The sequence below is a fragment of the Ovis canadensis genome, chromosome 9 (genome assembly GCF_042477335.2).
Source record: "Ovis canadensis isolate MfBH-ARS-UI-01 breed Bighorn chromosome 9, ARS-UI_OviCan_v2, whole genome shotgun sequence".
Classification (NCBI taxonomy): Eukaryota; Metazoa; Chordata; class Mammalia; order Artiodactyla; family Bovidae; genus Ovis; species Ovis canadensis.
This window is the reverse complement of record NC_091253.1, coordinates 56,559,477-56,582,919: the sequence shown is the minus strand read 5'-3', so window position 1 is coordinate 56,582,919 and position 23,443 is coordinate 56,559,477. Positions and strand designations below refer to the sequence as shown.

Sequence of the window (23,443 nt, the reverse complement as noted above, 5' to 3'; positions counted from 1 at the left end):
AGTCTATTAAGGACTTCCTTGGTGGTTCAGATGGTAGAGAATCTGCCTTCAGTCAGGAGACTTGCAATAGGATCACATCTAAAAATAATATACATCCCTTAATTATTATAGCTAAAAATGCTGACCATCATCTGAGCCTTCAGCAAGTCATAATCTTTTTGCTGGTAGAGGGTTTGAAATGTTGGGAGAATTATCAAAATGTGATGTAGAGAGACACAAAGTGAACAAATACTGTTGAAAAATGGTGCTGATAAATTTATTTGACTCATGGTTGCCACAAACCTTCAATTTATAAAAAGTGCAGTGCCTGCAAAGTGCAATAAAACAAGGTATGTCTGTATGCAAACATCAGTTGTATTTCCATATACTAGCAGTGAACAAAAATGAAATTAAGGAAACAGTTGCATTTATACTAGCAGGAAAGAATGAAATACTTAGATTTCATTAGATTTAACAAAAAGAGGTGCAAAACTTGTATTCTGAAACCCACAACATATTCTTATATTCTGAAATCCACAAAATACCCATAAAAATTAAAGAAGACCTAAATAGATAGAAAGACATCTCATGTGCATGAATTAGAATACAATGTTATTAGGATGGCCATACTCCTCCAATAAATTCAGCACAATCCTCATCAAAATTCCCGGGGGCTTCTTTGAAAAAACTGACAAGGTGATCCTAAAATTCGTTTAGAAATGCAAGTGACCTAGAATAGCCAAAACAATCTTGACAAAGAACAAAGTCAGAGCACCTAGACTTCTTGATTACAAAACTTAAGAAAAAGCAGATGGTTGGATGGCTTCACCAACTCAACGGACGTGAATCTGAGCAAACTCCGGGAGATAGTAATGGACAGAGGAGCCTGGCGTGTGGCAGTCCCTGGGGTCACAAAGAGTCAGACACGACTGAGCGACGGAACAACAGCAAATGCTGCACTGAGGCAGTGTAGTTAGCTCCTTGTGTGGCAGATGATCACATTTTTAGTATTTATTTATAAAGCTTATGTCTTTGTGATTTTTGAACTAGATAATGCAACCAAAATTGAATTTTATCTAGTAAAAGAAAATTTTGGCCATGCCCTGTGGCTTGCATGATATTAGTTCCTTGACTAGCGATTGAACCAGTTACTCAGCCGAAAAAGCACAGAGTTCTAACTACTGGACCACCAAGGAATTTCCAGATTTTATCAAAGTTAAAAACCTTTCTATGTCAAAAACACCACCAAAAAAGTTAAAAAACAACCCACAGGATGGGAGAAGATATTTGCAAAACATATATCTGATAAAGTACTTGTGTCCCTCATATGTCTGTGTGCTTAGTCACTCAGTTGTGTCCGACTCTTTGTGACCCCATGGACTGTAGTCCTCCCGGCTCCTCTGTCCGTGGGGATTCTCCAGGCAAGAATAATGGAGTGAGTTGCCATGCCCTCCTCCAGGGAATCTTTTCAACTCAGGGATCGAACTCAGGTCTCCCCCATTGCAGGCTGACTCTTTACCGTCTGAGCCACCAGGGAAACTCATGAATACTGGAGTGGGTAGCCTATCCCTTCTCCAGGGGATCTTTCCAACCCAGGAATCTAACCGGGGTGCATTGCTGGATTCTTTACCAGCTGAGCTACCAGGGAAGCCCTTACATAGAATTCTTAAAATTCAGTGATAAAAAGAAAAATAAGGCAGTTAAAAATGGACAAAGGATCTGAATTGATATTTCTCCAAAGATGTACAAATGGCCACATGAACAGATGCTCAGTCTTATTAGTTATCAGGGAAATACAAATCAAAATTGCAATGAGATACCACTTTGTACCCATCTGAATGTCTGTAATCAAATATTATTTGTGGAAATAAATGCTGGTGAAGATGTGGAGCAGTTGGAAACTCACACTGGCAGTAGGAAAGTCAAATGAATGCAGCTGTTTAGGGAAGCAGTTTGGCACTTCCTCAAGCATTGAATTACTATGTGATCCAGAAATTTCATCTCTGGGCACACATCCAAGAGAAATGAAAACATATGTCCACATAAAAACTTGCACATGAATGTTCATAGCAACATTATGCATAGTATCCCAAAATAGAAACAACTTCAAATGTCCATCAACTGATGCATGGATAAATCAAATGGAGTTTCTTAGTACAAAGGATTATAATTTGGCCATAAATAAGAATGAAGTACTGACACATCCTATAGCATGCACAAACCTTGTAAGCATCATGCTAAGTGATAGAAGCCAGCCAGATGTATTTTATGACTCCATTTACATGAAAGGTCTAGAACAGGCAAATTTAGTGGTTGTCTAGGGCTGAGGAAGGGACATGGGAGGAAATAAGCATGATGGCTAATGGGTTCAGGGTTTCTTTCTGGGGTCATGAACATGTTCTAAAAATGATTGTGGTTGCATGTCTCTGTGAATATACTAAAGAACATTGAATGGTACAGTTATATAACTAGGTGAGTTGTATGGTATGTGAATTATAGCTCAATGAAGCTGTCAATATAACAGAATAAAAAGCAGAGCATTTAGATTACTGAGTTGACGATCTTTATTAAATGGCCTCTTTAGTCCTCTTTGGGCTTCCCTGGTGGCTCAGTGGTAAAGAATCTGCCTGTTAATGCTGGAGATGTGGGTTCCTTCCCTGGGTCAGGAAGATCCCCTGGAGAAGGAAATGGCAACCCCCTCCAGTATTATTGCCTGGAAAATTCCATGGACAGAGGAGCTTGGTGGGCTCCAGTCCATGGGGTCGAAAAAGAGCCAGACATGACTTAGCAACTAAACAAAACTGGTCCTGCTCGTTCCTTTGCAGAATTAATGTGGTTTTTAATGAGCTAGATTTTCACTTGGCCGTTGTGTGGCAAAAAGCATTCTAACAAGTAGGTGTGTAGAAGTTTGTCTCAAAAATATTTTGGGTAAATAGAGTTTGAAAAATCTGTTTACTTCTCCCAGGGGAAGGATATCTTTGCCAGGTTTTGTGGCTCAGCAATTCATGGGTATAATAACCATCAACTCTCTTGACGGGAAGGCTGAAGAGCTTCTGGACTTGAACAACAATGGACAGGGGAGACGCTGAAAACTGCTGACAGAAAATGAACCTCACCCACAGGGCCTCCAGAGAGGGATTTGCATTTGGCACCGGCCCACATCTGTAGGCTTTGCTTCTCTGAACGGAAACTGAGTCTAGTAACTTAATACCGAGGTCTTCCTTTGAGGCTTCTTTTGATCACTGAAAAAGTTCATAAGATCCTAGTCTCCTGTGAAATTGCCCTTACAGAATGTACACCCTTGTTTTGCAATAACTTGTTTAACGCTTTTGCTATTTCACCTGAAGCTTGCCAGTGAAAAACGGAAGTAAGCCCTCTGATGTTTTGCATTCCATCAAGTTATTTTTGCCCTCTGGTTTTATTGCCTGGATGCAGAAAACTCTCTTAGCTTTTTAAGCCATACAGGATGAAATATTTATTTGATTTGATTTTTGAATCCCTTTCACGACCCAGCGTGGCGTTTCATTTTATATTTCAGCCAGAGCTTTGCAGAAACCTGAAATGAAAAGTGGGCTTGTTTCTTCTATTGAATGTCCCTATTTATTACCTTTCCTTCAGTGCTCCCAAGACCTCGGATCCCTGAGATTGGGGTTCTCATATTTCTCTCCAGCTTTATGGTATTTCCCTGAGTTGGCAGAATTGAAGAGAGTGTGATTGTGGTTGAAAGAGACCTATTTATCCCCGGTGGAGGCTGAGTATGAGCTTGGTTTGCTATCTCCATGCTAACGTGATGGGGGCTAAGTTTTCAGAGGTGTGCCATTCCTTGGTAAGCCTTTATTAATCATTTCAGCAAGGCCACGTGAGATTTCAGAGCATTCTCGGTTGGTGAGCTGCAGATGGTCCCATCTGAGCCCCACTGTGGCCGTCACAGGTCCTTGACAGAGGAATCTGTGGCCTGAGAGCTCCGTTGCTGGTGCCTGGAATGGAGACGGGCTGTCTGCAGCAACCCTGTTTGAGGCTTGTGGCCCTGCCAGGTTACCTTCTTCAGGAGAATTCCTACAGGAACTCCTATGTCCTTTCTCTCCAGGTGCCAGTAGCTTTCATTGACACATGCTGTTCATGTCATCACACGTGGGCTGATTCTCCTAATCCAGTCGAACACCCTATACAATGTGACTTGATGTTATGCTATGAAATAGTATGGACTGAAAGAAAGAGTTTGGTTTCTGTCTTAAAAAACAGCCACCGAATTATAAAAAAAAAAAGGCATTACTGATGAATTCTAGTGATGCAGCCTTGTTCATAGTTTGTGAAAGGATTTCTTTTCAATTAATTAATGGCTGCACTGGGTCCTTATTGCTGCACAGAGACTTTGTCTAGTTACGGCAAGCGGGGGCTATTTTCTAGGTGTGCTGCACAGGCTTCTTGCATTGCGGTGGGTTCTCTTGTTGCAGAGCATAGGCTCTAGGTGTTTGGGCTTCAGTAGTTTCGACTCTGAGGCTCTAGAGTGTGGTGACGCATGGGCTTAGCCACCCCGTGGCACGTGGGATCTTCCTGTAGCAGGGATTGAACCTATGTCCCCTGCATTGGCAGACAGGTTTTGGTTAAAAAACTGGGCCACCAGGGGGGTCCTGTGAAGGAATTTCTGAGATTTTTTTCATAAGGATGGTATTGAAATATACTAAAGCGAAAGTTATTTTGTGTTTTTTTTTGATACTATGTGGGTATATGTGTAGCTTATGGCAATGTATACTTACTATGTGGTCTAGTCTCAGACCGTTTAAAATTTGCTAGCTTCAAGGTTTGAGCTTGAAAATTATTCTCATCTTCTTCTTCCGTTTGACAATAATTGGTATTTATTTCCTATAAGAAAATATTTGCAAGGGAAAGTGGAAGCTTAAAAAACGGGTAAAATAATTAGGCTTGGTTGATAGGAAAACATTTATTTTGTATCATAAGATTAGAAACACAGTCTTTGGAAACATTAAATAAATATGACTTTTTTTACCCTGCTGTGTCACTCACTGGATGCTTCCTTGCCTGTGATGTGGAAAGAATCTACTATATTCCTTCCAACCTAAGATGCCATTCATTGTAAGATGCTCCATGATTCTGAGTTACTATGAAAGACAAATGCTTCTATTAATAATTAGACTATGACTCACGAGGTGAGACTTCCCCTGTGGCTTAGCTGGTAAAGAACCCACCTGTCAAACCAGAAGATACAAGAGATGTGGGTTTGATCCCTGGGTCAGGAGGATCCCCTGAAACAATGCACTCCAGTATTCTTGCCTGGAAAATTCCGTGGACAGAGGAGCCTGGTGGGCTACGGTCCCTGGGGTTGCAAAGAGTCAGACATGACTGAACGGACACGCACATGGCACAAGGTAGAGATACTGTTGATTGTCAGATACATTCTGCTTTCAGAGCAACTCAAAATCCACACGGTTTTGAGAATTAGATGAAATTCTATCCAAAGAGTAGGTATCACAGTATCTGGCACATGGCCAACATCAGCATGTGTGTGTCTGTGTGTGTGGTGTGCATGTGTGCAGAAAGAGAAGTGAAAGAGGGAAAGAGAAAGAGAGAGTGAATGAGAGTGAGTCCTACTTCCTTCTTTTCTAGATCTCACCCCACTTTCTCCTCTGCCCCCCTCCCCGCCACTTCCCCAAAGACAACAGCCAAACCTGGAAACCATAATGGCTCATGGTGATATTTTGTAATGATTCATAGTCTTAGGTTTGCAAGCCACACACTTTTCAACTTATTTAAAGAAACTTTTAATGTGCAAGACGCAAATTCTGAGGCTCTGTCTGTACTAACGATCCACTTCAGTGGAACAGTCTGCACCCTTGTGATCTCACCGTAGGAGAGGCTAGAGGGTTACCGACAGTCTGCACTCGTCACCTGTGGTGATTTGGCAGTTGAACTTTTGCTACAAACAGTGAGATTTTCTCAGTCTAGATATTTTGTGCCTGCCAGCTTTAAACTGATTTTAGCAAGTTATTTTAGCTCCCAAATGAAATCTGAGATTTCCTGTTTGTAAAACAAGATGTGGCCTATTTCAAGGAATCATTGAAAACAAAAATGAGTGTCATTTGAAGACTTTTTGTAATAAATTAGAAATTACCAAATTATTCAACCTGTGCATTTTCCAGGCCTTGGAAATTGCTAGAAAGTTATGAAGATAACAAAGATAGAGTCCCTGCCATGCACAGGAACCTTTCAGTCTAGCAGAAAAGAGAGAATTAAACCCAACAGATGCTGGCAGGTCTTATCTTGAGGGTGAACACTGGGTCCTGTGAAAGCAAATTATGTTTTTTCACAATAGCAATAGCATGACGATTGCAGTTCTCCGAACCTAAAGCGTTCTTAAAAGTTTTTTTTTAATTTGAAGTATAATTGCTTTACCATGTTGTGTTACTTTCTGCTGCACAACAAAGTGAATCAGTTATACATACATCCCCTCCTTCTCGAGTCTCCCTCCTGCCTCCCCCACCTCCCACCCCTCTAGGTCATCACAGAGCACTGAGCTGAGCTCCCTGTGCTCAGCTTCCCACTGTACACAGCAGCTCCCCACTAGCTATCTACTTTACTTATGGTCAGCGGTGCTTCCCAATTTGTCCTGCCCTCTCTTTCCCACCCTGTGTCCCCATGTCCTTACTCTAAGTCTGCGTCTCTATTCCTGTCCCATAAACAGGTTCATCTGTACCGTTTTTCAAGATACTATATGATAAGTGGGTCATCTGATTTTGCCCTCCTCTCTTCTAATTCAAGATTTTCTTGTTCCAAATGATGCATAAGCTTAAACATATTTTATGTGTGTATTTGCAATACAGATAATGTCTACATGGTGACAAAAATTGGAGTGAAGATGAAAAATCCATCGGTAGCTTTAATATTTGGTAATTCCCTGAATATCATTTTCATAAAGACCTTTTGACTCCATCCAGGCATATTTGATAAGGGCAAGCAATATTGTGATCCAGAGTAAAGACTTCAAAATTGACTGTTATGGTATCATGCTGGAAATAAGAGAAAGGAAGCAGGATAATTAACATATCAATCTGCTTGGATAAATAAGTGGCTAAAAGATTTCCTACTGGAAAGCGGTAGAATGTGCGCAGACCTTTTATGAACCAAGCAGGGCCCTCTGGTCACTACTTTGCAGTGGTTAGATCTTTAGATTCAGATCTATATACACAGTGGGGCTTCCCAGGTGGCGCTAGTGGAAAAGAACCCTCCTCCCAAAGCAGGAGATATAAGAGACTCAGGTTTGATCCTTGGGTCAGGAAGATCTCCTGGAGGAGGGCATGGCAACCTACTCCAGTATTCTTGCCTCGAGGATCCCATGGTCAGAGGAGCCTGGAGGGCTACAGTCCATAGGGTCACAAAGAGTCGGACATGAGTGAAATGAGTTAGCATGCACACACACACACATATACGTGCACATATACATACTGGGCTTTGCAGGTGGTGCTAGTGGTAAAGAATTTGCCTGCCAATGCAGGAGACACAAAGAGGACATGACTGAGTACACACACATACACACACAGTAGCTCAAAAGCTAACAGAGGTTTATGTGTTTAAGAGAACAGAGTAGCTAAATATCAAGCAAAGGTTTATATATAAAAGAACACATACAGGTTTATGTTAGACCATTATGAGTTTTAAGTTTAAATTCAGTCCTGTAGATTGAATAGCGTATGTAAATTTGCCCGGTTATAATTCCAATATGTTTATTAGTACAAATGTTAAGTTCATTAATAGTAGGCAGATAATAATAATGATGTATCTTCTCTGGTGGCTCTAAGGTAAAGGACCCCCCTGCAATGAAGGAGATGCAGCAGGAGTCTGGGGTTCAATTCCTAGGTTGGGAAGATCTCCAGGAGAAGGATGTGGCAACCCACTGTAGTATTCTTGCCTGGAGAATCCCCATGGACAGAGGCGCCTGGTTGGCTACAGTCCATGGAGTCACAAAGAGTTGGACACAACTTAGCGACTAAACAACAACAACAGCAATAATGATGGAATTGTGTCAATTGCTGACATTTATTAGGTATACACTATGGATCAGACACTGTTTCAAGCACTTGCTATGGTAATCCTAACAACCTACCAAGAAGAAACTATTCCTACCCACATTTTCCAGACAAGGAAAATCCAAGGTCCTGAATATTCAGAAACTTGCCAAAGGGCAGACAGCTTGTAGGTGGCAGAACTGAGATCTGAACTTGGATCTTCATGGCCCACACTCTTACCTGGAATTGTCTCTGATACTTGGGATCGCATTGGCCTCCACCCTCTCGCACCTGTGCCTTGGGCTGGGCCCCTGGCTTGGTCCAGGCTTTCCCATCATTCCCCGCTGCTCTGTCCTCCCTCTACCCATCCACTGATGCCTTTCCCCCACCTTGTAGCCCCGCCCTCCCTGCATCTTGACTCCTAGAGGGCGCGAAGAGCAGAAATTCGAGGGTGACAGAAATGTCTGGGAGTGGCTGGAGGAGGGGCTGGATCAGAAGCAGAGGCTCAGAGGTGGGAGGCGTAAGGAAGGGCGCTTGGGTCTGTGGACACAGGGAAGGTCAGGAAAGCACCAGCTAGTGAGGAGAATCTGAGCTCAGGGCTAGCGGCAGGAGGGCCGCTTCTTCCTGGAGAGTCCATCTTCTATACTCATTTCCCTCTCCCCTTTCAAAGGCAGTGGTGAAGTTGGGGAGGCTTAGGTGGCCGCAAGGTGGTGGATGGAGAGCCTGACTCTCAGCCCCTCAGTGCTTTGTGCGTCCCACAGCCTTACCACAAACCACTAAAGCTGGGTTTCAGGGAGCCAGGGACTTGGAGAAGGGTCCCTGAGAAGGCTCTATTGTCCCCTCCATCCTCCACCCCACCCCTCAAACAGCACGAAATTGTCCCTACTCATTCCATTTGCCTAAAATGCCAACACCAAAATATTTGGGTCCCTTACTCAAGCTGGAGTTCTGAGCGTTGTTCACATTCGCCCAAATGCATGGTCAGAATCTTTCCATTTTGGTAGTTCAGTGAGATTTAGAGAATGGGGACATTAGAAGGAAATTTTAATAGATCTTCACTGTGTTTGATGAGACCTCATACTGGCTAGTGACAAAGTTTCTGTTTTTAAGAACTGATTACTAAAAAAACATCTCTGAATACTAATTAGGATGCACAGGCAAACAAATTATACTGCTTTTAAATTATGCAGCTCAGTTGGTAAAGAATCTGCCTGCAATGCAGGAGACTTGGGTTTGATCCCTGGGTTGGGAAGATCCCCTGGAGAAGGGAAAGGCTACCCACTCCAGTATTCTGGCCTAGAGAATTCCATGGACTGTATAAATGGCTGTCATGGGGAGGCCTTACAAATAGCTGTGAAAAGAAGAGAAGTGAAAAGCAAAGGAGAAAAGGAAAGATATAAGCATCTGAATGCAGAGTTCCAAAGAATAGCAAGAAGAGATAAGAAAGCCTTCCTCAGTGATCAATGCAAAGAAATAGAGGAAAACAACAGAATGGGAAAGACTAGAAATCTCTTCAAGAAAATTAGAGACACCAAGGGAACATTTCATGCAAAGATGGGCTCGATAAAGGACAGAAATGGTATGGACCTAACAGAAGCAGAAGATATTAAGAAGAGGTGGCAAGAATACACAGAAGAACTAAACAAAAAAGAGCTTCACGACCAAGATAATCATGATGGTGTGATCACTCACCTAGAGCCAGACATCCTGGAATGTGAAGTCGTGTGAGCCTTAGAAAGCATCACTACGAACAAAGCTAGTGGAGGTGATGGCATTCCAGTTGAGCTGTTTCAAATCCTGAAAGATGATGCTGTGAAAGTGCTGCACTCAATATGCCAGCAAATTTGGAAAACTCAGCAGTGGCCACAGGACTGGAAAAGGTCAGTTTTCATTTCAATCCCAATGAAAGGCAATGCCAAAGAATGCTCAAACTACTGCACAATTGCAGTCATCTCACATGCTAGTAAAGTAATGCTCAAAATTCTCCAAGCCAGGCTTCAGGAGTACATGAACTGTGAACTTCCAGATGTTCAAGCTGGTTTTAGAAAAGGCAGAGGAACCAGAGATCAAATTGCCAACATCTGCTGGATCATGGAAAAAACAAGAGAGTTCCAGAAAAACATCTATTTCTGCTTTATTGACTATGCCAAAGCCTTTGACAGTGTGGATCACAATAAACTGTGGAAAATTCGTCAAGAGATGGGAATACCAAACCACCTGACCTGCCTCTTGAGAAACCTATATGCAGGTCAGGAAGCAACAGTTAGAACTGGAAATGGAACAACAGACTGGTTCCAAATAGGAAAAGGAGTACATCAAGGCTGTATATTGTCACCCTGTTTATTTAACTTATATGCAGAGTACATCATGAGAAATGCTGGGCTGGAGGAAGCACAAGCTGGAATCAAGATTGCCAGGAGAAATATCAATCACCTCAGATATGCAGATGACATCACCCGTATGGCAGAAAGTGAGGAGGAACTAAAAAGCCTCTTGATGAAAGTGAAAGTGGAGAGTGAAAAAGTTGGCTTAAAGTCAACATTCAGAAAACGAAGATCATGGCATCTTGTTCCATCACTTCATGGGAAATAGATGGGGAAACAGTAGAAATAGTGTCAGACTTTATTTTTTGGGGCTCCAAAATCACTGCAGATGGTGATTGCAGCCATGAAAGTAAAAGATGCTTACTTCTTGGAAGGAAAGGTATGACCAGCCTAGACAGCGTATTGAAAAGCAGAGACATTACTTTGCCAACAAATGTCTGTCTAGTCAAGGCTATGGTTTTTTCCAGTGGTCATGTATGGATGTGAGAGTTGGACTGTGAAGAAAGGTGAGCACCGAAGAATTGATGCGTTTGAACTGTGATGTTGGAGAAGACTCTTGAGAGTCCCTTGGACTGCAAGGAGATCCAACCAGTCCATTCTAAAGGAGATCAGTCCTGGGTGTTCACTGGAAGGACTGATGCTGCAGCTGAAACTCCAATACTTTGGCCACCTCACGCAAAGAGTTGACTCATTGGAAAAGACTGATGCTGGGAGGAATTCGGGGCAGGAGAAGAAAGGGATGACAGAGGATGAGATGGCTGGATGGCATCACCTACTCAATGGACATGAGTTTAGTGATCTCTGGGAGTTGGTGATGGACAGGGAGGCCTGGCGTGCTGCAATTCATGGGGTCACAAAGTGTCGGACACGACTGAATGACTTTCACTTTAAATTATGACTCAGCTGTTAGTGTGGGGATTTGTTTTGTTGCTATCCTGGGGTCTAGCATGGTATCTATAAAGATAAACATTGCTCAGCTAAAATGGTAATTTTATTAATGGACAGATGCACTCTAAAGGTAAAGCTTTTTTTTCATGTCGATGTAATTTTTACTGTTCTTTAATAAGGAGCAAAGTTTGTTGAGCAACTCAGAGCTCTAGTCAGGTTACTTACAAGATTCCAGGTACCGCTGGTTCTGAGCAGCAGCTGTGGTGATGTGGAGGATGGGCTGGGCTGGGCTGGGAGGCCGAAACCTCGGTTTCCATCTGTCTCTTCTTCTCCTGTGTGTGCACTGTTGGGCCAGTCACTTCCTCATCTGCAAAACAGCCATTATTAGTTTTATAAAGTCAGGACTGTGGTGAGGATTACAAGATGAACACGATTTTTGTTTTCCTGCCAACCTACGCGAAGCTCAGACTTTAGATTAATCTATTAATATTCCACCCCCACCCCCCGCCAAAGCATGAACGTCGATGCAGCTGCAGACTTCTGAAATATAGTATCACCTGGACCCACAGTATTCTCCACTTGCAAAGCCAAGTACATATTCTTATTTAGCGCACTCTTTCCCACAGTGGTTATTCCAACCTTTGGCTATATTTAAAAGTTCCATTGGAGAAGGAAATGGCAACCCACTCCAGTGTTCTTGCCTGGAGAATCCCAGGGACGGTGGAGCCTGATGGGCTGCCGTCTATGGGGTCGCACAGAGTCAGACACAACTGAAGCGACTTAGCAGCAACAGCAGGAATAATTTAGGAGAAGGCAGTGGCACCCCATTCCAGTACTCTTGCCTGGAAAATCCCATGGACGGAGGAGCCTGGTGGGCTGCAGTCCATGGGGTCGCTAAGAGTCTGACATGACTGAGCGACTTCACTTTCACTTTTCACTTTCATGCATTGGAGAAGGAAATGGCAACCCATTCCAGTGGTTTTGCCTGGAGAATCCCAGGGACAGGGGAGCCTGGTGGCTACCGTCTATGGGGTCACACAGAGTCGGACACAACTGAAGCGACTTAGCAGTAGCAGCAGCAGCAAAGTTCTCCATAGCTCTTCCCAAACCAAAGCACTATATATATATATATGTATGTATGTTTGTATAGATAAAGAATCTATAAAGCTGACTCATTGAAAAAGACCCTGATGATCCTGGGAAAGATTGAAGGCTAGAAGAGAAGGGGACAACAGAGGACGAGATGGTTGGATGGCATCACCGATTCAATGGATGTGAGTTTGAGCAAACTCCTGGAGATGGTGAAGAACAGGGAAGCCTGGCGTGCTGCAGTCCATGGGATCGCAGAGATCAGGCACGACTGAGGAACTGAACAACAACATCATAAAGAATCTACACATATTGTCAATTCTTTTTATTAAAAAATTCTTTTTTCAGTATTTATTTATTTGGCTGCACCAGGTCTTGGTTGCCACATTTGGGATCTAGTTCCCTGACCAGGGATTGAACCTGGGCCCCCTGCACTGGGAGTGCAGTCTTAGCCACCAGGGAAGTCCCTGTTATCAATTCTTGAGGGGGAAAATAACATAAAAAAAGAGATGGAGTGAACTATGCCAGAATGTAAGCTGTGGGGTTTCGGTCCTTTATATTTCTGTATGTTGTTTTATTACAACATGTGTTGTATGATGTTTCCAAAATAACAACAGCACCAGAAAAACTGCTTTTTGAGGAGCTATCACCCACCCACTGATGTATCACCTACCCTCACCCTTCCCAAATCTGATTCCAAGCTTAGTTGCAGTGTCTTTTTCTCAAGGGCTAATCTGATCATTTGTGCTTTTAATTCTATATTCTCCTTCTCACAGACCTTGTCTTGGCATTAGATAACCTTTTCCCTCCCTGTTCAGTCTTCCATTTCTTTTTTTAAAAATTTATTTATTTTAATTGGAGGCTAATTACTTTACAGTATTGTATTGGTTTTGCCATACAATTCAACAGGAATCCGCCATGGGTGTACATGTGTCCCCTATCCTGAACCCACCTCCCACCTTCCTCCTCGTACCATCCCTTTGGGTCATCCCAGTGCACCAGCCCCAAGCATCCTGTATCCTGCATCAAACCTAGACTGGTGATTCGTTTCTTATATGATATTATACATGTTTCAATGCCATTCTCCCAAATCATCCCACCCTCTCCCTCTCCCACAGAGTCCAAAAGACTGTTCTATACATCTATGTCTCTTTTGCTTTCTCGCATACAGGGTTATCATTACCATCTTTCTAAATTCCATATATATGCGTTAGTATACTGTATTGGTGTTTTTCTTTCTGGCTTACTTCACTCTGTATAATAGGCTCCAGTCTTTTTAATCTCTTTGTGAGCGTATAACTATGCTTAAGTCCCCTGCATGTGTAAACAACCAAGCGAAATTCCCCAAGCCCCAGCTCTGCCTTGTTGTTCAGCTACTCTTTGTGACCCCATGGACTAGCAGCATACCAGGCTTCCCTGTCCTTCGCCATCTCCCGAAGCTTGCTCAAACTCGGGTCCACTGAGTTGGTGATGCCATCCAACCATCTCATCCTCTGTCGCCCTCTTCTCCTCCTGCCCTCAATCTTTCTCAGCATCAGTGTCTTTTCCAATGAGTTGGCTGTTTGCATCAGGTGACCAAAGTATTAGAGCTTCAGCTTCAGCATCAGTCCTTGCAATGAATATTCAGGGCCTCACTAACTCTAAACCCATGCCCCTTTTCCCTTTAGAGTCTGAATTCTACAAAGATTTGAATTCCAGTCTTTAAATCCTCGTGACTGAAGGTTTAACCCATTGCAGCCTGGCTTCTGCCTTCACGGCGCCCTTAAAATTGCTCTTAATGAGATCTCCTTTTAGGCTTCGTCTTCCTCTGCTCCTTCGACTTTATTCAGTCAGTAGAACAGAGGAAGATGCTCTTTTTGGAACATCCCATAAAAGCCATGGATTCTGCCGCCAGTTCTAAATGCCCCGGACCGGCTCTTCCTGAGCTCCCAGCACAGGGACCACTGTGTGAGGTGTTTCTCCCTGCTTGCCCCTGGGCCCATCACACTTGGCATGTCTACCGTGGGGCTTTTGAGCTGCGCTCCTCCATGCCTTTTCTGCTTGTATTTTGGATCCTTGCCACATTCTTTGTGTCCCCGCTCCCTCTGCAGCTTGTGATTGTCAGTGTGGGTCCTGACCGTGGCTAACGTGGACCTTAGCAGTTTGCTCCTGACCAAGTGTCTGATGTTGATGCATCTTCCAGCAGCAGTGATCTTTGTTGTGCACACCTCCCATCCTCTCTAACCCTGGCTCAGAATTCCTCGGTGGCTTCCCATTGCCTAGAGATACACCCTGAGCTCCTCTCCATGATCCTTCGTTGTCTCGCTTGGCTTTACCCATGTGGGCTTGGTCTCTTGCCCAGGCCCTGCCTCGCCCCAGTAGCTTGCATTCCACAGTCCCATAACTTGAACTCTGAATCCGCAATTCTGCTCTGAGGTGGCAACCCACTCCAGTGTTCTTGCCTGGAAAATCCCATGGGTGGAGGAGCCTGGTAGGCTGCAGTCCATGGGGTTGCTAAGAGTCGGACACGACTGAGAGACTTCACTTTCGCTTTCACTTTCATGCATTGGAGAAGGAGGTGGCAACCCACTCCAGTGTTCTTGCCTGGAGAATCCCAGGGACGGGGGAGCCTGGTGGGCTGCTGTCTCTGGGGTCGCACAGAGTTGGACACGACTGAGGCGACTTAGCAGCAGCAGCAGCAGCATACCCCTTTGCACATATTTCCTTAGCATATTCTCTTTGTGCTGGCACATTGGGCAGATTCTGTCTCATCTGCTGGGTGTCAGCTCAAATACTGCCGCTTCTGTGAAGTCCTCCCTGCTTTCTCCCAGGGAAGACTCAGGTGCTTCTTCCCCTGTTTTCTCCCTGCCCTTGGTATAATTATCTTGTGCCTGCTTGCCCTCACTTGCTTCAGTCGTGTCCAAATCTTTTGCAATCGTGTGGACTGTAGCCTGCCAGGCTCTCTGTCCATGGGATTCTCCAGGCAAGAATACTGGAGTGGGTTACCAGGCTATCATACTTTAATTTGCTTTGTTTGTTTCTTTTTTAGATTATAAGTTTCATGGGGCAAACAATATAACTAATTTTTTAGTTTTTTTTTAAACTGTGAAATCTAATGGACCCAGAAATGCTTTAATCAAACCTTAAATAACTTATATGTGGAGTCTAAAATATGATACAGGGAGTTCCCTGGCAGTCCAGTGATTAGGGTTTTGTCCTCCCACTGCAGGGAGCATGAGTTCAGTCCCTGGTCTGGGAAGTAAGTTCCTGCATGCTGCCTGGTGCAGCCAAAAAAAAAAAAAAAAAAATGAATCAAATGAGCTTATGTACAAAACAGAAAGAGACTCACAGATACAGCAAACAGATTTATGGCTACCAAAGGGTAAAGAGTTGAAGAGAGATAGATGAAGAGGTTGGGATTAACATATATGCACTAGTATATATAAAGTAGATAAACAACAAGATCCTACTATGTAGCATAGGGGGAACCATATTAAAAATCCTGTAATAAACCATGATGGGAAAGAATATGAAAAAGAATCTATATATCTATATCTCTCCATGAACTGTAGCCTACCAGGTTCCTCTTTCCAAGGGATTTTTCAGGCAAGAATACTGGAGTGGGTTGCCATTTCCTTCTCCATCTCTATATATACATGTAACTGAATTACATTGCTCTAGCCTTGAAATTATCATGTTGTGAATTGACTATCCTTCAAAAAAAACCCCTTAGATATAATGAATAATCATAAAGTGAACCCTTGTGCAACGACTACCCAGGTCATGGGAAGGAGCATCTTCAGTTCTCCAGGAGCTCCTGTATCCATTCTGGATCCCATCCATCCCCCTACCATCTTGGCTGTTAACGGTAGTTTTTACTTCCTGGCTTTTCTTCATAGTTGTGCTTCCTGTATATTCATTTCTAAACCAACATTTCGTTTTACCTGTTTTTGAACTTTTTATACAAATACAGGTAGGCTTTGTTTTTTGTTGTGTTTTACTTCATTGCAATGGTATGTAATTATATGCCTTAATTTTTATTGTTGTAAAGCAGCATTTCAGCACATGAATTTACTCCATGCAGTGTATTTATTAATGGACATTTGGCTTATTTCCAGTTTGGAGCTACTATGGTGCTTAGATATCTTGTAAACTTCTTTTGGTCCCTGTGTGCATGAGTTTCTTCAGGGTATAGGTCTAGGAATGGACTTGCCTGTCACAGGGTGTGTGCATCTTCAACAGATAATGCCAAACTGTCTTGCAAAGTATCTGTCACAATTTATATCCCACCAGCCATGCAGAGCATGCCCATTGCTCTATATCTTATCCCTATATATGGTATTGTCAGACTTTTCAATTTTTACCAATATGGTTAACGTGGCATATTCTTTCATTGTGGCTTTAATTTGTATTTCCCTCTGAGAAAGAGGATGAGCATCTTTATATCTTAATGGGTCAGCAGAATTTCCTTCTTAGTGAAGAGCCATTTAAGTTTTGCTCACTTGCTTGCCTTTCTTTTTATGTCTGTGTTAAGTTTTTCACATTCTAGATATAATTCTTTGTTGAAAGTAAACTGTACTATAAAATCACAAACACTGAAGATTTATTGATTACAGTATTTTAAAAAATTCTTTGCCTTAGCACTAATAAGTAAGTAGAAACAGGATACTTAGGAAACAAAATTGTGTACATTACTTCAAATTAATTCTGTGCTTCCCTTCTTCTCTCCAGGCGTCATCATTGTCCCTAGTGCCGGTGTTGGCATTGTCCTGGGAGGCTACATTATAAAAAAATTGAAGCTTGGTGCAAGAGAATCTGCGAAACTAGCAATGATCTGCAGTGGTGTGTCTTTACTGTGCTTTTCAACCCTGTTTATTGTTGGATGTGAAAGTATCAATCTAGGGGGCATAAACATCCCCTACACGACAGGGTAAGTGTCTTGGAAGAGCCGTCTCCTCTCATCCTGGTTGTGATTCAGTTGCAGAACCCAGCGCTGCTTGGATCCCCAGGTCTGCCTTGTGCCCCTCCTTTGCTCAGGGTTCACTGTGTCTCTGTCTCTGTCCTGGCAGTGCTGCACCCTCGATGGGCAGAGACCACGGCCTCTCAGTTATGTGTGTCTGTTTGGACCGTGGGCATATCTCCCATTGCATTTGGATCACAGTTCATGAGGAAGAAAGGCTTGTTGACTTAATGAAAACTGTTCTTTTTCTTTAATGTAAAGATTTGAATAGGTAATACATTCACATAATTTCAAAACAAAGTTCAATGAAAATACAATGTACCTCAAGTCCTCTATCCCACTTCTCCCCAAAGACAAACCAGGGAGCCACTTTAATTCATTTCTTGTGTATCATTTCAAGGATATTCCTTATACAATAAAGTGTGAATGTGTCTTTTCAGTGTTCCCTGATTTATATCCAAAAAGTAGCACCCTATACATACTTTTCTGGGCTTAATTTTTTTTAATGGAACAATATAGGTTGGAGATCTTTCTGTGTGAGTCATCATGTTGATGATGGTCAGTGCATAGCTAACCCTTATGTTGACACTGTTGCATGTCAGGCATTCTTCTAACTGTTTTCTGTATATTAACTCATCTATCCTCACCAGCAGCACTAATTAGGTAGATACTGTTATCATCCTGATTTTACAGATGGTAAAACTGAGGTATACACATCTGTTCAGGCTGCGGTAAGTGAACACCATAGATTAGGTGACTTAGAAACAAGAGGAACTTATTTCTCACAGTTCCAGAGCTGGAAAGTCAAAGATCAAGGTGCTAGTAGATTCCATGTCTTGTGAGGGCCTACTTCTTGGATCATCAATGGCTGTCTTTTGCTGTGTCCTCACATGGTGGAGGGGGTGAGGCTTCTCCTGAGGGTCCTTTTTATAAGGCTCTTACTAATTCCACTCGTAAGAGCCCCATCCTCATGACTGAATCACCTCCCAAAGATCTCAACTCCAAATACCATCAACCTGGAGCATTAATTTTCAACACATGTGTTTTTCAGGGACCCAAACATTTGGTCTATTGACTTAATGATCACAGGCAAGGATTACACAAGAAACATGTATAAAGCTCTCAGGTCTTCTGGCACAGAATAAGTGCTCAGAGATAAGTTAGCTATGGTTATTAGTCATCACTAATACATTAAGAATAATTTCCATCAAATTATTTTTACTACAATTGGCAAACATAAATAGAATTTTTAAAATTTGTTAAGAAAAACCCATCAGTCTCCTGATTAACCCTGCTTCCCAGGGATGATAATTTAAAATTCTTTTTAGCTATCTCTTCTGGTATTTACCTCTGTATTTTTAAAGCATACTGTATAAATTAACCAAACTGAGACATTATTTTTGACTTCCTATCTTGGTAAATGGGAAGTTTAGCGTATTCTTCCCAAGTTGCTCTCAAATTCTTTTTTGATATTTTCATGGTATAATCATGACAATATTGCTAGCAGCTGAGGTTCAAGTACTGTATCATGATTAGATTTCCTCTTTTGTACAGCGGTGATTTTCCTGGAATTAAATCATCACTTTATTTTCATTTCCTTTGTTTTCTTTGAATTTGAATCTAGCTTCCCATATCCTCTGAAGACTCAAGAAATCTCAATGTTACTTTTTGCCCATCTGATGAACTCAGGAATACAGTCCCCCACCCCTTGGAGTCATCTGTATGGGATTTCTCTGGGACTGCTGCCCCACCATCACCTGGGAATCCTAGATGCCTCTCTCTGTACTGATCCTCGGTTTTCTGGGATCTGTGAAGGTCTCTCTTTTGTCTTACTCCCTCATTTTATTAGAGCACATCTTCCAGTGGCTATAGGAAGCCTGTAAAGGTGGTTACTTTTTTGAGATTTTTCATGAAATAGCCTTTTTTTAAAAAAATTACATTTTATTACCAAATTGGCTAGGTAAAAAATTTTGGATTGGATAAATCACTTTCACTAAAAAAATTTAAAGTTTTCATTCCATTGTTGTCTAATTTCTAATGCTGTTGTGGGAATTTTGGCCTTCCTTTTTCCCAGTCCTTGGTATGTGTCTTACTTTTCCTTCCTGGAAGTTTCTGTTTATTTCCAATATTCCCAGATATCACCATGATACACTTTGGGGTGGGTCTTTTTCTTTTCTTTTTTCTTTTTTTATTCCTCTAAGCACTTGATGAACTTTAAATGTCTGGAGATCATGTTTTTCATTTCCATTTTTAACTTTTTTAAAAAAGTCAGTGTTGATATTTTCTCCCCCGCAGTTTTTTTTTTTTCTCTCTTACTGCTCCTTCACTGATTCTCTCATTTTCTTAATCTTTACAGCTTATTTTATATCTAATTTTGGTCCTATTTTTGGGGGAAGGTTTCTTCAACTTTATTTTCCCAGCCTTCTGCTGAATTCTTTTTTAAAGCTATTGTGGTTTTTAGTTTCCAAAGTTCTCTCTTGATGTTTGATTGTTCCCTGCTCCTAGTCTTCTTGCTTCATGGATGGGATAGCGTCTCTTATTTCTGCAACATTATTTAGAGTTTCTTTTCCTTCCTGAATTGTCTGTATCCTCTGAGTGCTTGCTTTCTGTTTTGCTGTCTCCCTTCTATTGAAAGTTTCCCTCAAATTTCAAGTCAGCCTGAGCTTTCTCTCAGTATTAAAAAGTGTGAATTTAAAAGGCTGAGAAGTAGGGCTCTGTGTCTGAAGGTAGGGCTTGTCATTTGGTGGATCTCACCACAGGGTACCTGCAGGGAGACAGCTGGCATTTTCACTGTGGTGTTCGCTGTCAGAACCTGAAGTCTTACTTCTGAGGTGCTTCAGCTCCTCCAGAGAAGGCTGCTCCTGTCTCTTGGCTGGGGCTGTGTTGTGGTGGGTTCAGGGTTGTAAGCCCAGCTGCTGGGCATTCTAGAGCTTGGGATGAGGTGGTGACTGGAAGGGGCCCAGGACCTACTGTTCATTTTGCAAATGAATTTCATTGAATTCCTCTATCGTGATCGTAGCATCTCACCAAAGGGCTCCTTCATGTGGTGCTCTTAAGTACAGAGACTGGTTCATTTCCCTCAGAAAATAGAGGGATGGAGGAAGAAGTAGTCATCTACTAAGTAGGTTGGGAAAGGGAACCTGCTTAAAACTGTATCATATTTGGACCATGAATTTCTTGTGTTGTTTGTCTTTGAGTTCCAAAGGCCTGTTCTTTCTCCTACTAAGGACCTTTATCTTGCCCGTATATATAAGTTCTCAATTATACTTTCTGGTTCATTAAATCCTTCTTTTTCCAGAAACTCTCCATAATCTTGTTTCAGCTGGACTGAATGCTCTTTTGCATAACTTATTTCCATGAACTTCCTTTCATAGATCTCAGTTGTACCCACTGGTAGTTGTCTATGTAGTTATTTATTTGTTAACTCTTCTTTCTGCCAGAAAAAAGTCCTTGGATAACTTCCTAGGAAAGGGTTCATGGTAAGAAAAGCTTTCTCAATCTGTAAGTTTAGTAACATGTCTTTATTATTCTTTCACATTTAAATGGTAGTTAGAGTGGGTATAGAATTATAGGTTAAATATTTGTTTTTCTGAGAACTTTTAAACCATTGTTTGGCCATCTAGCGTTTTTATTTATTCACTTATTTTTAGTTTGTGCTGGGTCTTTGCTGCAAGTGGGCTTTCTCTAGTTGCGGTGAGCAGGGACTGTGCTTCATTGAGTTGCGCAGGCTCCTCATTGTGGTGGCTTCTCTTGTTGCGGAGCACAGGCTCTAGGGCGCATGGACCCAGTACTTGCTGCTCATGCGCTTTAATTGCCCTTGGCATGTGGAATCTTCCCAGCGCAAGGACTGAACCCATGTCCCCTGCCTTGGCAGGTAGATGCTTATCCACTGTGGCTATTATCTATCATTTAATGCTGCGGATACTTAACAAATTTAATTTCAATCCAAGTTCCCATCTCTCTGTGACCAGCTTTTGTTTGGAAGTTTTGAGGATATTTTTCATTCAAGGTGTTTTGAAATTTCATAAGGAATGCTCTGCCCTGTAATTTTGTCTTGAGAATGTCACCTTCTCAGAGAGACTTTCCCCCTCCTGTCCAATCTCAGGAGCTCACTCCCCCCTCATCGTTTATCATATCACCTCTATTTAGTTTCCTCATAGCACTTGCCACTATCTGAAATTGTCTAGTTTACTTGCTTTCCTGTTGTCTTTTTTTCTCTGAAATATTAGCTTCTTGAGAACAGTTACTATAGTTGCCTACATAACATTTGCAGCCTCATTCTACAACAGGGCTTCCTGATAGCTCAGCTGGTAAAGAATCTGCCTACAGTGCTAGAGTCCTAGGTTCAATCCATGGGTTGGGAAGATCCCCTTGAGAAGGGAATGGCTACCCACTCCAGTATTCTGGCCTGGAGAATTTCATGGATGTATAGTCCGTGGGGTTGCAAAGAGCTGGACGTGACTGAGTGACTTTCACTAAAAAAAAATGCATCTGCAACAGTGTTTGTTGAATGAATGAGTGCCTGGATGCATGGATGCATAATGTCTTGGCCTAGGGCTTTGTTCATTCATTGTATTAGATATTCTTGGAACTCTTCTAATCTAACACATGCCTTTTTAATTTTTTTTTTTTACCTCAGGTAGATTTTCATCAATATCTTTAACTCATTCTCTCCTCTTCATTTTCCCCATGTTTTCCAGGGCACCTATTATTCACATGTTGGAACTTATAGACTGGTTGCCTGTATGTTTAATTTGTTCTCTCACATTTCATATGCTGTTTTCTATGATATTTCTCCAAACCTGATTTTTATTTTTTATGTAAACTTAAAATTTTGAGAATAATTTTTCTCATTGTTGTATTGTGAGTGTTCCTTTTTCATAACATCCTGATGTTATTTTAGCAAGAGTAATATCTTCTCAGATCTCTCTGTGCATATAATTCCAATTTTTTAACTTTGTTTCTTTGACTTATATTTTATCATTTAATTTTAAAAGTCAATTTTTCTGTTTGTTTACTCTAGGTTTTACAGGTTGACAAGACTCATCTAGCATCGTTCAGGTTATATGTGCCCTTCTCTTCCCCCCCTCCTTTCATGCAAGAATGAGGGAATTTTATTCTGGGTTGTCTATATCTAAGGTAGAAGCTTAACTCTTAAAATGTTTTCCTGTTTCTTTTGAAGAAGAGCTTTTTGATGAATTTCAGAGCTCTGCATTGGGAATGCAGGTGTGTGGGTATGAGAATGGAAAGGCCCACTGATTCGGTTTTTTTCCCTCAGATCTCCAGTGAGTCCCATTGTTTTCAGCCTTGTGGTTGGATTTTGGCTGCTGCTGGGTTTGGGTTCATAGCTTTGTAGAGATTCCATGGGGTAGGCTGGCTTCTCTCCAAGGTGGTATCTGCTCATTTCACAGGCCCCTTTGCTTATCCACTTGAGTCTGGTGTCACTCTTTCCATTTCTTTTTGCAAGCTCGATCCTTTTTCATCATACTTACTTTTAAGTGCTTTCTCGGAAGAGATGGAAGGCAGATTCCATGTCTTATCTGCTTTTAAATTGCAAGTCCCCTCAAGACTTCTAAAGCTTTTGCTTAAACCCACATTAGTCTTGCCAATCCTAAATTAACTGATTCTGGACTCCCCAGCACTACTGGGAAAAAATTATATAATTGTGCTGATTGGCTCCATTACAAATTTATGAGTTCCATTCTTAGCAGGCCCTCATCTTTGCTGAGCAATCCATTTACTTGGCCCTAGTCAGCTTCCTCTCCTATGCCCTGCATTGGTGGTTCCATTTAAAAAAATTTCTTTCTTCAAATTTTTTACCTTAACCTTACCTTGCTTTTCTTGTCAGACAACCCAGTGTGCCTTATTAGTGAGAAAACTGAGGCCCCAAGAAAGAAGTCCTTGAATTTGTCTCCCTTCTCGTTCCTTGGTCAAAGGTAGTATTATTTTCAAAGGCAAGTACTTGTGCCATCATTTCCTAGCTGTGTGACCTTGTAAAAAATAATCTAATATTGTTGACTCTTGGTTTCCTCATATATAAAATGGAATTAATGTCATTCATACCTGGTTGTAAGCATAATAAAAGTAAAACACATGTGATTGAAAGAATTAAAATACTGCAGAAGTGTAACAAATGAAAAGTCAATGTTTCCTTCCTCCATCCTGAACCTCCAGTTTGAAGCATTTAAATATTATAAACAAAT

At 41.8% G+C, this 23,443-nt stretch overlaps 1 protein-coding gene across 2 annotated transcripts in view; it reads left to right on the top strand.

The window, feature by feature from the left end:
• SLCO5A1 (solute carrier organic anion transporter family member 5A1) overlaps nucleotides 1–23,443 on the top strand; it is a 151,777-nt gene that overhangs the window by 101,869 nt on the left and 26,465 nt on the right. For both annotated transcript variants that reach the window (XM_069601035.1, XM_069601036.1), the window contains exon 6: nucleotides 17,012–17,210. In XM_069601035.1, the coding sequence (XP_069457136.1) occupies nucleotides 17,012–17,210 (199 nt within the window). The remainder of the gene's footprint in view (nucleotides 1–17,011; nucleotides 17,211–23,443) is intronic.